At 37.4% G+C, this 16,053-nt stretch overlaps 1 protein-coding gene across 1 annotated transcript in view; it reads left to right on the top strand.

Moving 5' to 3' along the window:
* Positions 1 to 16,053, top strand: part of slc16a10 (solute carrier family 16 member 10) — a 109,989-nt gene that overhangs the window by 71,489 nt on the left and 22,447 nt on the right. Inside the window, exons 2-3 of the mRNA XM_061924431.2 lie at positions 1 to 82; positions 10,326 to 10,749. The exon at positions 1 to 82 is cut by the window's left edge and continues 63 nt beyond it. Of these exons, the coding sequence (XP_061780415.1) occupies positions 1 to 82; positions 10,326 to 10,749 (506 nt within the window). The remainder of the gene's footprint in view (positions 83 to 10,325; positions 10,750 to 16,053) is intronic.

Raw genomic sequence — 16,053 nt, 5'->3', positions numbered from 1 at the left:
CGGACATCCTGGGATGCAGAATCACGGCTGTGGGCGGAGCTGCTGTGGGCCTGGTCGGCCTCCTGGCCAGTTCCTTTGTCACGTAAGCAAAATAAAGACCTTTACCAGCTGAAAACGACACAATGAATGTAAGACTTAGACTTAGACAAACTTAAAGCACTTGTCTTGCAGCTTTTTTATCAATCAACTCAAAAAAATGATGACTATATCATACTGTCCACTAGGGTTGTCCACTTTTTTTAAATAAAGGGGACCACAAAAAAATTTCATTATTGTCTTTATTGTAACAAAATATTTTAGAGTACAGTACCGTATTTTCCGCACTATTAGCCGCACCTAAAAACCACAAATTTACTCAAAAGCTGACAGTGCGGCTTTTAACCCGGTGCGCTTTATATATGGATTAATATTAAGATTCATTTTCGTAAAGTTTCGATCTCGCAACTTCGGTAAACAGCCGCCATCTTTTTTCCCGGTAGAACAGGAAGCGCTTCTTCTTCTACGCAAGCAACCGCCAAGGTAAGCACCCGCCCCCATAGAACAGGAAGCGCTTCTTCTTCTACTGTAAGCAACCACCCGCCCGCGTAGAAGAAGAAAAAGCGCGCGGATATCACCGTACGTTTCATTTCCTTTGTGTGTTTACATCTGTAAAGACCACAAAATGGCTCCTACTAAGCGTCAGGGATCCGGTTCATGAAAAGACGCAATCTCTCCATCCGCACACGGATTACTATTTCACAGCAACTGATATTCCTGTGAACCGCACTGTGGATACAACGGGAGACTGCAAAGAAGATATTTCATGTTCACACTGAGAACTGGTATTTTTTTTTTTGCAAATAATCAATTTAATGGCAGCAACACATTGCAAAAAAGGCATTTTTACCAGTGTGTTACATGGCCTTTCCTTTTAACAACACTCAGTAAAGGTTTGGGAACTGAGGAGACACATTTTTGAAGTGGAATTCTTTCCCATTCTTGCTTGATGTACAGCTTAAGTTGTTCCTTCTGCTATTTTAGCCTTCACACATTTTCAATGTCTGGACTACAGGCAGGCCAGTTTAGTACCCACACTCTTTTACTATGAAGCCAGCCACGCTGTTGTAACACCTGGCTTGGCATCGTCTTGCTGAAATAAGCAGGGGCGTCCATGATAACAACATATGTTGCTCCAAAAGCTGTATGTACCTTTCAGCATTAATGGCGCCTTCACAGATGTGTAAGTTACCCATGTCTTGGGCACTAATACACCCCCATACCATCACACATGCTGCCTTCTACACTTTCACCCTAGAACAGTCCGGATGGTTCTTTTCCTTTTTGTTTTTGTTTCCAAAAACAATTTGAAATGTGGACTCGTCAGACCACAGAACATTTTTCCACTTTGCATCAGTCCATCTTAGATGAGTTCGGGCCCAGCGAAGCATTCCTGGGTGTTGTTGATAAATGGCTTTGGCTTTGCATAGTAGAGTTTTAACTTGCATTTACAGATGTAGCGACCAACTATATTTACTGATAGTGGTTTCCTGAGCCCATGTGGTGATATCCTTTACACGCTGATATGGCTTTTTGATGCAGTAGCGCCTGAGGGATCCAAGGTGTGTACCGTATTTTCCGCACTATTAGCCGCACCTAAAAACCACAAATTTACTCAAAAGCTGACAGTGCGCCTTATAACCCGGTGCGCTTTATATATGGATTAATATTACGATTCATTTTCATAAAGTTTCGGTCTCGCAACTACGGTAAACAGCCGCCATCTTTTTTCCCCGTAGAAGAGGAAGTGCTTCTTCTTCTACGCAAGCAACCGCCAAGGTAAGCACCCGCCCCCATAGAACAGGAAGCTCTTCTTCTTCTACTGTAAGCAACCACCCGCCCCCATAGAAGAAGAAGAAGCGCGCGGATATTACGTTTCATTTCCTTTGTGTGTTTACATCTGTAAAGACCACAAAATGGCTCCTACTAAGCGACAGGTTTCCGGTTCATGAAAAGACGCAATCTCTCCATCCGCACACGGACTACTATTTCACAGCAACTGCCTAAAGACTTTCAAGAAAAGCTGGCTACTTTCCGTGCATATTGTAAAAACAAGATAGCTGAAAAAAAGATCCGGCCAGAGAACATTATCAACATGGACGAGGTTCCACTGACTTTTGATATTCCTGTGAACCGCACTGTGGATACAACGGGAGCACGTACGGTGAATATTCGCACCACAGGGAATGAGAAGTCATCCTTCACTGTGGTTCTAGCTTGCCATGCTAATGGCCAGAAACTTCCACCCATGGTGATATTCAAAAGGAAGACCTTGTCAAAAGAGACCTTTCCAGCCGGCGTCATCATAAAAGCTAACTCGAAGGGATGGATGAAGAAAAGATGAGCGAGTGGTTAAGGTAAGTTTAAGTTTACGCGAAGAGGCCGGGTGGCTTTTTTCACGCAGCTCCGTCCATGTTGATATACGACTCCATGCACGCCCACATCACGCTGGTTTTTAATATATTATTAAAGTTTGACTGACCTATTTGACTGTTTTTTTGACATTCCTTTAGCGCAGTTAGATGCGGCTTACAACACGGGGCGGCTTATAGGTGGACAAAGTTTTGAAATATGCCGTTCATTGAAGGCGCGGCTTTTAACCCAGGGCGCCTTATGGTGCGGAAAATACGGTAAACATATGTTTATTATTGTCATTTAGTCCTTAAATAAAATGTTGAACATACTCGACAACTTGTCCTTTAGTAGTAAGTAAAGAAACAAAGACTCCTAATTATGCAGTAACATATTGTCTCATTTATACACCTATTATTTTGTACACATTATGAGGGACAAACTATAAAAATGTATTATTAATCCACTTGTTCATTTACTGTTAATATCTGCTTATTTTCTCTTCTAACATGTTCTATCTACACTTCTGTTCAAATGTAATAACCACTTATTTTTCTCTTCTTTGATACTTGACATTAGTTTTGGATGATACCACACATTTAGGTATGGATGTGATACCAAGTAGTTACAGGATCATACATTGGTCATATTCAAAGTCCTCATGTGTCCAGGGACATATTTACTGACTTTATAAAACTAATATTAATTTTAAAAAAGGAAAAAAGATTTTGTGAAGCTAAAAAATATCGATGTACCGTATTTTCCGCACCATAAGGCGCCCTGGGTTATAAGCCGCATCTAACTGCGCTAAAGGAATGTCAAAAAAACAGTCAGATAGGTCAGTCAAACTTTAATAATATATTAAAACCAGCGTGATGTGGGCGTGCATGGAGTCGTATATCAACATGGACGGAGCTGCGTGAAAAAAGCCACCCGGCCTCTTCGCGTAAACTTAAACTTACCTTAACCACTCGCTCATCTTTTCTTCATCCATCCCTTCGAGTTAGCTTTTATGATGACGCCGGCTGGAAAGGTCTCTTTTGGCAAGGTCTTCCTTTTGAATATCACCATGGGTGGAAGTTTCTGGCCATTAGCATGGCAAGCTAGAACCACAGTGAAGGATGACTTCTCATTCCCTGTGGTGCGAATATTCACCGTACGTGCTCCCGTTGTATCCACAGTGCGGTTCACAGGAATATCAAAAGTCAGTGGAACCTCGTCCATGTTGATAATGTTCTCTGGCCGGATCTTTTTTTCAGCTATCTTGTTTTTACAATATGCACAGAAAGTAGCCAGCTTTTCTTGAAAGTCTTTAGGCAGTTGCTGTGAAATAGTAGTCCGTGTGCGGATGGAGAGATTGCGTCTTTTCATGAACCGGATCTCTGTCGTTTAGTAGGAGCCATTTTGTGGTCTTTACAGATGTAAACACACAAAGGAAATGTACGGTAATATCCGCGCGCTTTTTCTTCTTCTACGCGGGCGGGTGGTTGCTTACAGTAGAAGAAGAAGCGCTTCCTGTTCTATGGGGGCGGGTGCTTACCTTGGCGGTTGCTTGCGTAGAAGAAGAAGCGCTTCCTGTTCTACCGGGAAAAAAGATGGCGGCTGTTTACCGAAGTTGCGAGACCGAAACTTTATGAAAATGAATCTTAATATTAATCCATATATAAAGCGCACCGGGTTAAAAGCCGCACTGTCAGCTTTTGAGAAAATTTGTGGTTTTTAGGTGCGGCTAATAGTGCGGAAAATACGGTAGTACGCTCTTGTACTTGGTATCATTACAGTGGATGTCAGGTGTAGATCCTACCCATGGCGTTTGTTTACATTGTGGCGCCGGTGAGCTATTGTATCCTCCTCCGGCGTGTAGTGAAGCATGTTTAGCTATTCCTCGTCCTCCAGTGATAATAATACTTGTAAGAAACTAGCTTTATTTCAGGATTAGTGATTTAGAAGTAGCTAAAACACTGTGGATGGATGTTAGCCATGTGTTAAAGCAGCTCTTCCTGAGGGTGTTTCAGTGTTATAACTTCACCTTTATCTTGACTTTTTACAGCAAAATGCGTCCATTCTCCCTTTTCTGTCTACACACTGTGTCTGCTTGTAAGTACTCTGTGTGTGTGCGCTGCCCAACATGCTCCTCTGCTGCTAAAACCAGCAATGACACGACATGACGTCACGCCCGGGAAGCGGTACTTTTCAAACCGAGTATAGTACCGTTTTTGATTCGTTATTACCATGATACTATACTAGTACCGGTATACCATGCAACTCTACTGTCCATTAAGAACTAAGCAGCTGGGTAAAAGGTTTTAGTTTAAGAGCAATCAGGCTTTTTGATGGCGCCACATTGCCATGTGCTCCTCGAGGTTGCGTCACTCCTCACACTCACTCGTTAATAAGATGTTGGAATCTCATACTTATCTCCACACGGGTCAACAATCACACCAACCTGTAGAAATATTTGATCCTCATAAAGTACCGGGGCCTCCGCCTTCCCCGCTTCAAACCTTTCAACTGGGCTTGATGTATTAAACACTTATAGTCACTTATAGGTGACAAAGCATGTCATAAATACCAAAATAACATTGTGTAGTTATGTCTCACAACTTCATTTATCTGGTTTTTAAATCCAGTAAAATATTTTTTACATTTACCGTATTTTGCGGACTATAAACCGCTACTTTTTCTAACGCTGCGGCTAATTTTCCTTTCGCAACCGGCCGTAATGTTTTGTATTCGACAAACAGTTTTCATGTTACTGACAGAGACACTGAAAAGGTGTTTATTGTTTATGCTATGGCGCCATCTTGTGGACATGTTTGCTCATTGCAAGTTCTGCAGGTTGAAAGTGTACTTCCTGTTTAATGCTTTTTATCAAAAGTAAACACTCCATAGTGTTTCTGTGCAAAAGTATTTTTCATTTATATTGTTTTAGTTACATGATGATACCACACATTTAGGTATGGATGTGATACCAAGTAGTTACAGGATCATACATTGGTCATATTCAAAGTCCTCATGTGTCCAGGGACATATCTCCTGAGTTTATAAACATAATATGAATTTTTTTTAAAGGAAAAAAGATTTTGTGATGCTAAATATTTATAGTAGTATCAACTAGATACACTCTTGTACTTGGTATCATTACAGTGGATGTCAGGTGTAGATCCACCCATGGCATTTGTTTACATTGTGACGGTGGTGAGCTATTGTATCCTCCTATGCTGTGTAGGGAAGCATGTTTAGATATTTATTTACAATGTGTTTAAAAGTATTATTTACAATATGTTTAAAAGTATTATTTACAATGTGTTTAAAAGTATTATTTACAATATGTTTAAAAGTATTATTTACAATGTGTTTAAAAGTATTATTTACAATGTGTTTAAAGGTATTATTTACAATGTTTAAGGTATTATTTACAATGTGTTTAAAAGTATTATTTACAATGTGTTTAAAAGTATTATTTACAATGTGTTTAAAAGTATTATTTACAATGTGTTTAAAGGTATTATTTACAATGTTTAAGGTATTATTTACAATTTGTTTAAAAGTATTATTTACAATGTGTTTAAAAGTATTATTTACAATGTGTTTAAAAGTATTATTTACAATGTGTTTAAAGGTATTATTTACAATGTGTTTAAAAATATTATTTACAATGTGTTTAAAGGTATTATTTACAATGTTTAAGGTATTATTTACAATGTGTTTAAAAGTATTATTTACAATATGTTTAAAAGTATTATTTACAATGTGTTTAAAGGTATTATTTACAATGTGTTTAAAAGTATTATTTACAATGTGTTTAAAGGTATTATTTACAATGTTTAAGGTATTATTTACAATATGTTTAAAAGTATTATTTACAATATGTTTAAAAGTATTATTTATAATATGTTTAAAAGTATTATTTACAATGTGTTTAAAAGTATTATTTACAATATGTTTAAAAGTATTATTTACAATGTTTAAGGTATTATTTACAATGTGTTTTAAATGTATTATTTACAATGTGTTTAAAGGTATTATTTACAATATGTTTAAAAGTATTATTTACAATGTGTTTAAAGGTATTATTTACAATGTGTTTAAAAGTATTATTTACAATGTTTAAGGTATTATTTACAATGTGTTTAAAAGTATTATTTACAATGTGTTTAAAAGTATTATTTACAATGTGTTTAAAAGTATTATTTACAATGTGTTTAAAGGTATTATTTACAATGTTTAAGGTATTATTTACAATGTGTTTAAAAGTATTATTTACAATGTGTTTAAAGGTATTATTTACAATGTGTTTAAAAGTATTATTTACAATGTGTTTAAAAGTATTATTTACAATGTGTTTAAAAGTATTATTTACAATGTGTTTAAAGGTATTATTTACAATGTTTAAGGTATTATTTACAATGTTTTTAAAAGTATTATTTACAATGTGTTTAAAAGTATTATTTACAATGTGTTTAAAAGTATTATTTACAATGTGTTTAAAGGTATTATTTACAATGTTTAAGGTATTATTTACAATGTGTTTAAAAATATTATTTACAATATGTTTAAAAGTATTATTTACAATGTGTTTAAAGGTATTATTTACAATGTGTTTAAAGGTATTATTTACAATGTTTAAGGTATTATTTACAATGTGTTTAAAAGTATTATTTACAATATGTTTAAAAGTATTATTTACAATGCGTTTAAAAGTATTATTTACAATGTTTAAGGTATTATTTACACTGTTTTTAAAAGTATTATTTACAATGTGTTTAAAAGTATTATTTACAATGTGTTTAAAGGTATTATTTACAATGTGTTTAAAAGTATTATTTACAATGTTTAAGGTATTATTTACAATGTGTTTAAAAGTATTATTTACAATGTGTTTAAAGGTATTATTTACAATGTTTAAGGTATTATTTACAATGTTTTTAAAAGTATTATTTACAATGTGTTTAAAGGTATTATTTACAATGTGTTTAAAGGTATTATTTACAATGTTTAAGGTATTATTTACAATGTGTTTAAAAGTATTATTTACAATATGTTTAAAAGTATTATTTACAATGCGTTTAAAAGTATTATTTACAATGTTTAAGGTATTATTTACAATGTGTTTAAAAGTATTATTTACAATGTGTTTAAAGGTATTATTTACAATGTGTTTAAAGGTATTATTTACAATGTGTTTAAAAGTATTATTTACAATGTTTAAGGTATTATTTACAATGTGTTTAAAAGTATTATTTACAATGTGTTTAAAAGTATTATTTACAATGTGTTTAAAAGTATTATTTACAATGTGTTTAAAGGTATTATTTACAATGTTTAAGGTATTATTTACAATGTGTTTAAAAGTATTATTTACAATGTGTTTAAAGGTATTATTTACAATGTGTTTAAAAGTATTATTTACAATGTGTTTAAAAGTATTATTTACAATGTGTTTAAAAGTATTATTTACAATGTGTTTAAAGGTATTATTTACAATGTTTAAGGTATTATTTACAATGTGTTTAAAAGTATTATTTACAATGTGTTTAAAGGTATTATTTACAATGTTTAAGGTATTATTTACAATGTGTTTAAAAGTATTATTTACAATGTGTTTAAAGGTATTATTTACAATGTGTTTAAAAGTATTATTTACAATGTGTTTAAAAGTATTATTTACAATGTGTTTAAAAGTATTATTTACAATGTGTTTAAAGGTATTATTTACAATGTTTAAGGTATTATTTACAATGTGTTTAAAAGTATTATTTACAATGTGTTTAAAGGTATTATTTACAATGTTTAAGGTATTATTTACAATGTGTTTAAAAGTATTATTTACAATGTTTAAGGTATTATTTACAATGTGTTTAAAAGTATTATTTACAATGTGTTTAAAGGTATTATTTACAATGTTTAAGGTATTATTTACAATGTGTTTAAAGGTATTATTTACAATGTGTTTAAAGGTATTATTTACAATGTGTTTAAATGTATTATTTACAATATGTTTAAAAGTATTATTTACAATGTGTTTAAAAGTATTATTTACAATGTTAAAGGTATTATTTACAATGTGTTTAAAAGTATTATTTACAATATGTTTAAAAGTATTATTTACAATGTGTTTAAAAGTATTATTTACAATGTGTTTAAAAGTATTATTTACAATGTGTTTAAAGGTATTATTTACAATGTTTAAGGTATTATTTACAATGTGTTTAAAGGTATTATTTACAATGTTTAAGGTATTATTTACAATGTGTTTAAAAGTATTATTTACAATGTGTTTAAAGGTATTATTTACAATGTTTAAGGTATTATTTACAATGTGTTTAAAAGTATTATTTACAATGTTTAAGGTATTATTTACAATGTGTTTAAAAGTATTATTTACAATGTTTAAGGTATTATTTACAATGTGTTTAAAAGTATTATTTACAATGTGTTTAAAAGTATTATTTACAATGTTTTAAAGTATTATTTACAATGTGTTTAAAGGTATTATTTACAATGTTTAAGGTATTATTTAGAATGTGTTTAAAAGTATTATTTACAATGTTTAAGGTATTATTTACAATGTGTTTAAAAGTATTATTTACAATGTGTTGTTGGCTACACTTTGGACACGACTGCTATTAAGTGTTATATAAATAAGTCATGAAAGACTTTGCGTATCGAGTGACTGTTGAACACTGCGCAGGTTTACTGTTGTTTTGTGCACCTAAAGTGCAAGGTGCAGCAATTTTTGGTCATGTGACTCACCATTGAGATTTATTTACCCAATCAGGACTTTGAAACCACCATTCTGTATTTATGTCAACTTCCCCCCCCCAATAACATTTCAATGTAATGTCAGGAAGACTTTGACTACTTTGGATTCAACACTAAAAATAAACGTACTCTTAATGATACAATTTGACAATTTTTCGGACTATAAGGCGCACTTCAAATCCTTGAATTCTTCTCAAAAATCGACAATGCGCCTTATAACTCTTATAAATCTCAGATGTAAAAGTAATTTTGCTTAGTGTTAGGATCATTACTTTTTGGTGATCCTATGAAGAATGATTCCTGCACATTTAGTCCAAGGTTTTAGAGAAGTAGGAGATGTCAAGTGTAAGAACTTCCCTCATGCCTCTGACCAGAGTCACAAGTCAATGTCTAGTCCCAGTTTGGGTCTGTTGACCAGAGTCACAAGTCAATGTCTAGTCCCAGTTTGGTTCTATTGACCAGAGTCACAAGTCAATGTCTAGTCCCAGTTTGGTTCTATTGACCAGAGTCACAAGTCAATGTCTAGTTCCAGTTTGGTTCTGTTGACCAGAGTCACAAGTCAATGTCTAGTTCCAGTTTGGTTCTGTTGACCAGAGTCACAAGTCAATGTCTAGTTCCAGTTTGGTTCTGTTGACCAGAGTCATAAGTCAATGTCTAGTTCCAGTTTGGTTCTGTTGACCAGAGTCTCAAGTCAATGTCTAGTTCCAGTTTGGTTCTGTTGACCAGAGTCACAAGTCTAGTTCCAGTTTGGTTCTGTTGACCAGAATCACAAGTCAATGTCTAGTCCCAGTTTGGTTCTGTTGACCAGAGTCACAACTCAATGTCTAGTCCCAGTTTGGTTCTGTTGACCAGAGTCACAAGTCAATGTCTAGTTCCAGTTTGGTTCTGTTGACCAGAATCACAAGTCAATGTCTAGTTCCAGTTTGGTTTTGTAGACCAGAGTCACAATTTAATGTCTAGTTCCAGTTTGGTTCTGTTGACCAGAGTCACAAGTCAATGTCTAGTTCCAGTTTGGTTCTGTTGACCAGAATCACAAGTCAATGTCTAGTTCCAGTTTGGTTCTGTAGACCAGAGTCACAAGTCAATGTCTAGTTCCAGTTTGGTGCTGTAGACCAGACTCACATGTCAGTGTGTCAACATAAAGAATAAGAATAAGAATGATGTGCCTGCAGGTCCCTGGGTCCCATGTACTTCACCTACGGCATCGTCTTCTCCTGCGGCTGCTCCTTCGCCTACCAGCCCAGTCTGGTCATCCTGGGCCACTACTTCAAGAAGCGCCTGGGCCTGGTGAACGGCATCGTGACGGCCGGCAGCAGCATCTTCACCATCACCCTCCCCTTTGTGCTGTCCATCCTGCTGGGCCGGGTGGGCCTGCAGAACACCATGCGGGTCCTCTGCATCCTCATGTTCGTGCTCATGCTGGCCGGCTTCACCTACAGACCTCTGCTGCCTGCCAAGCCCAGGACCACTCGGGGCTTTTGTCCACCCATGAGCCAGATCTTCAATATCAACATCTGGAAGTCTGTGGGATATCGCATCTGGGCTTTTGGCATCCCTGCTGCTCTTTATGGCTACTTTGTGCCCTACGTTCATCTGGTGAGTTTGATCTTTCCATTCATCGTCTACAGTCCTGGTCAAAAGTGTACGTACACTTGTAAAGAACATCATGTCATGGCTGTCTTGACTTTACAATCACCTAGTGTGTGTGTGACAATCATTGCTACTTTAACTTAACTTTAACTTTACACATACAAACTGTAGCACACAAAAAAACACATTTAATAAAAAAAAAAATTATTATGGTCTTACCATCCATCCATCCATCCATCCATCTTCTTCCGCTTATCCGAGGTCGGGTCGCGGGGGCAGCAGCCTAAGCAGGGAAGCCCAGACTTCCCTCTCCCCAGCCACTTCGTCCAGCTCCTCCCGGGGGATCCCGAGGCGTTCCCAGGCCAGCCGGGAGACATAGTCTTCCCAACGTGTCCTGGGTCTTCCCCGTGGCCTCCTACCGGTCGGACGTGCCCGAAACACCTCCCGAGGGAGGCGTTCGGGTGGCATCCTGACCAGATGCCCGAACCACCTCATCTGGCTCCTCTCGATATGGAGGAGCAGCGGCTTTACTTTGAGCTCCCCCCGGATGACAGAGCTTCTCACCCTATCTCTAAGGGAGAGCCCCGCCACCCGGCGGAGGAAACTCATTTCGGCCGCTTGTACCCGTGATCTTGTCCTTTCGGTCATGACCCAAAGCTCATGACCATAGGTGAGGATGGGAACGTAGATCGACCGGTAAATCGAGAACTTTGCCTTCTGGCTCAGCTCCTTCTTCACCACAACGGATCGATACAGCGTCCGCATTACTGAAGATGCCGCACCGATCCGCCTGTCGATCTCACGATCCACTCTTCCCTCACTCGTGAACAAAGACTCCGAGGTACTTGAACTCCTCCACTTGGGGAAAGATCTCCTCCCCAACCCGGAGATGGCACTCCACCCTTTTCCGGGCGAGAACCATGGACTCGGATTTGGAGGTGCTGATTCCCATCCCAGTCGCTTCACACTCGGCTGCGAACCGATCCAGTGAGAGCTGAAGATCTTGGCCAGATGAAGCCATCAGGACCACATCATCTGCAAAAAGCAGAGACCTAATCCTGCAGCCACCAAGCCAGATACCCTCAACGCCCTGACTGCGCCTAGAAATTCTGTCCATAAAGGTTATGAACAGAATCGGTGACAAAGGGCAACGTGGGAAACGTGTCCGACTTACTGCCGGCAATGCGGACCAAGCTCTGACACTGATCATACAGGGAGCGAACCGCCACAATAAGACAGTCCGTTACCCCATACTCTCTGAGCACTCCCCACAGGACTTCCCGGGGTACACGGTCGAATGCCTTCTCCAAGTCCACAAAGCACATGTAGACTGGTTGGGCAAACTCCCATGCACCCTCAAGGACCCTGCCGAGAGTATAGAGCTGGTCCACAGTTCCACGACCAGGACGAAAACCACACTGTTCCTCCTGAATCCGAGGTTCGACTATCCGGCGTAGCCTCCTCTCCAGTACACCTGAATAGACCTTACCGGGAAGGCTGAGGAGTGTGATCCCACGATAGTTGGAACACACCCTCCGGTTCCCCTTCTTAAAGAGAGGAACCACCACCCCGGTCTGCCAATCCAGAGGTACCGCCCCCGATGGTCTTACCTTTACTTATAAATGAAGTCCATGCGCCGCTCCTTCTGAACAAAAGCATCGATAACTTGTTTATAGAAGTCTTCCTTATCTTTCTTCAGTTTTAAAAGTCTCGATGGAGATCTTCCTTTAATTATTACCTCCTGCTTCCATTGAAAGTCCAGTTTAGAAAACTGTTTTGTTTTAGATATGTAATCCTCCATGTTAATAGTGCAGGCGAGAGGAAAAAAATAAACGATAGCTAACTGTTGCTACTTGTTGTCACTTCTTCTGCAGCCGAGTAGTCGCAAGAATGATCCCCGGGATCACTAGCGCCCTCTACCGCCATGAGGCGGGATTACTGCGAGCCTCAGCCAGTGCGTCTTGGCAGCCGTTTTATGATCGCTCAGCACAAGAAATACGTTACACACATACAGTTGTTGACAAAATACACTGTACATTATATACCTCAGCTAACTAAACTATGGAAATGTATAATATAGTTCATATAGCAATACAGTCTCACTGCACAGCAGGCCAGCAGTTAGCCGAGTCATTGCGCAATCCATGGTGAGGCACAACTGGCTGCTGCCTCACCGCACCGTCTCTTCTCAGTATTTGAACGGCAAATGTGAAATTTCAGCGATTTTTAATTAAAAATAATCTAAAACTGGTGAAGTTAAATGGAAAATAACTTTATAGTATAATCACTGGATGCATATAACAATTTAATTAATTTTATTTCTTTTTAAATTTTTTTTCTTTCCATGATGGCACGTGAGGCGGGGCCTCACCTGCCTCCCCTGACTGCACGTCACTGGTCTACTGAAAATGTGAGCAATCAAAAGTATACATACAGCAATGTTAATATTTGCTTACATGTCCCTTGGCAAGTTGACCTGCAATAAGGCGCTTTTGGTAGCCATCCACAAGCTTCTGCTTGACCACTTGACCACTAAATTGCTGCACTTCAGCTAAATGTGTTGACATGGACTTGTTTCTTCAGCATTGTCCACACCTTTAAGTCAGGCCATTCTAAAACCTTCATTCTAGCCTGATTTAGCCATTCCTTTACCACTTTTGGGGTCATTGTCCTGTTGGAACACCCAACTGCGCCCAAGACCCAACCTCCGGGCTGATGATTTAGGTAGGTTGTCCTGAACAATTTGGAGCTAATCCTCCTTTTTCATTGTCCCATTTAAAGCAGCAGTTCCATTGTGGGAAATTTTTCCAGTTAAACAAACAACTTTGCTTTTTTGTCCTGATTAAGAGGAATTATTTGACGGTTGAATTGGGTTGAAAAGTAGTCGCCAGAAAAAAGGGTGGAAATAGGGTTTTGCAAAAAATGGAATTCTGGAAAATCCTGGAATTTTTTTGAACTTGAAAAAATGAGTTTGACTGTCCAGGATGAGTGGAATGTGTTGAAGGTGGAATGGTTGGAACGGGTTGAAAAATGTGGAAATTGTGCAACTTGGAAAAATGTCCCATTCATTTTGAATGTGGAAAAATGTCCCTGAAAACTGGGAATTCTTGGAAATCCGGGAATTTTTAAAAAAAAATCCTTGAAGGAGAGCACACAATTTTGAAAATGTTGAATATTTTGGAGTTGGAACGGTTTGAATCGGATGAAAAATTGTGGAACTTTGAAAAATGTCCCATTGATTTCAATGGGAATTTCATGAAAATGTGTGAATTTTGGGAAAAGCGGGAATTTTTTTTTAGAAAATGTTAAAAGACTTGAATTTGGAGCTAATCCTCCTTTTTCATTGTCCCATTTAAAGCAGCAGTTCCATCCTTTGTTTTTTTTTGTCCTGATTAAGAGGAATTATTTGACGGTTGAAAAGTCGCCAGAAAAAAGGGTGGAAATAGGGTTTTGCAAAAAATGGAATTCTGGAAAATCCTGGAATTTTTTTGAACTTGTAAAAATGATAGTTTGAATGTCCAGGATGAGTGGAATGTGTTGAAGGTGGAATGGTTGGAATGGGTTGAAAAAATGTGGAAATTGTGCAACTTGGAAAAATGTCCCATTCATTTTGAATGTGGAAAAATGTCCCTGAAAACTGGGAATTCTTGGAAATCCGGGAATTTTTTTTTAAATCGTTGAAGGAGAGCACACATTTTTGAAAATGTTGAATATTTTGGAGTTGAAACGGTTTAAATCGGATGCAAAATTGTGGAACTTTGAAAAATGTCCCATTGATTTCAATGGGAATTTCATGAAAATGTGTGAATTTTGGGAAAAGCGGGAATTTTTTTTTTAGAAAATGTTAAAAGACTTGAATTTGGAGGTAATCCTCCTTTTTCATTGCCCCATTTAAAGCAGCAGTTCCATCCTTTGTTTTTTTGTCCTGATTAAGAGGAATTATTTGACGGTTGAAGTGGGTTGAAAAGTAGTCGCCAGAAAAAAGGGTGGAAATAGGGTTTTGCAAAAAATGGAATTCTGGAAAATCCTGGAATTTTTTTGAACTTGTAAAAATGATAGTTTGAATGTCCAGGATGAGTGGAATGTGTTGAAGGTGGAATGGTTGGAATGGGTTGAAAAATGTGGAAATTGTGCAACTTGGAAAAATGTCCCATTCATTTTGAATGTGGAAAAATGTCCCTGAAAACTGGGAATTCTTGGAAATCCGGGAATTTTTTTTTAAATCGTTGAAGGAGAGCACACAATTTTGAAAATGTTGAATATTTTGGAGTTGGAACGGTTTGAATCGGATGCAAAATTGTGGAACTTTGAAAAATGTCCCTTCGATTTCAATGGGAATTTCATGAAAATGTGTGAATTTTGGGAAAAGCGGGAAAATTTTTTTTTAGAAAATGTTAAAAGACTTGAATTTGGAGCTAATCCTCCTTTTTCATTGTCCCATTTAAAGCAGCAGTTCCATTGGCAGCAAAACAGGCCCAGAGCATAATACTACCACCACCATGCTTGGCGGTAGGTATGGTGTTCTTGGGATTGAAGTCCTCACCTTTTCTCCTCCAAACATATTGCTGGGTATTGTGGCCAAACAGCTCCATTTTTGTTTCATCTGACATCACATGGACAAAGATAAGACCTTCTGGAGGAAAGTTCTGTGGTCAGATGAAACAAAAATGGAGCTGTTTGGCCACAATATGTTTGGAGGAGAAAATCTAAATCTAAAATCATCAGCCCGGAGGTTGGGTCTTGGGCGCAGTTGGGTGTTCCAACAGGACAATGACCCCAAAAGTGGTAAAGGAATGGCTAAATCAGGCTAGAATGAAGGTTTTAGGATGGCCTGACTTAAAGGTGTGGACAATGCTGAAGAAACAAGTCCATGTCAACACATTTAGCTGAACTGCAGCAATTTAGTGGTCAAGTGGTCAAGCAGAAGCTTGTGGATGGCTACCAAAAGCGCCTTATTGCAGGTCAACTTGCCAAGGGACATGTAAGCAAATATGAACATTGCTGTATGTATACTTTTCACCCTCACATTTTCATAATAAATTCATAAAAGAAGCAAACTTCATGAATGTTTTTTGTGAGCAACAACTACTACGACTAACTACACAGACTTTGCTCCGGAGATTTCCCCTCGGAGTAAACGGGGCCAAGCGCTTGCTTCAACGTCACTTTTCTCTCACTTACCAGCGTGCGTTTAAGAGCGCACTGCTGTGTTTAGATGGAGACAGGTGTGGACAGTATTGTCCCCACACTAAAAGTACAGCAGATTTGTTCACATTTTCAGTAGAGCCATAATAAATTCATCAAAGAAGC

The sequence above is a fragment of the Nerophis lumbriciformis genome, linkage group LG29, assembly GCF_033978685.3.
Source record: "Nerophis lumbriciformis linkage group LG29, RoL_Nlum_v2.1, whole genome shotgun sequence".
Lineage (NCBI taxonomy): Eukaryota > Metazoa > Chordata > Actinopteri > Syngnathiformes > Syngnathidae > Nerophis > Nerophis lumbriciformis.
This window is presented reverse-complemented; position numbering and strand designations above follow the sequence as displayed.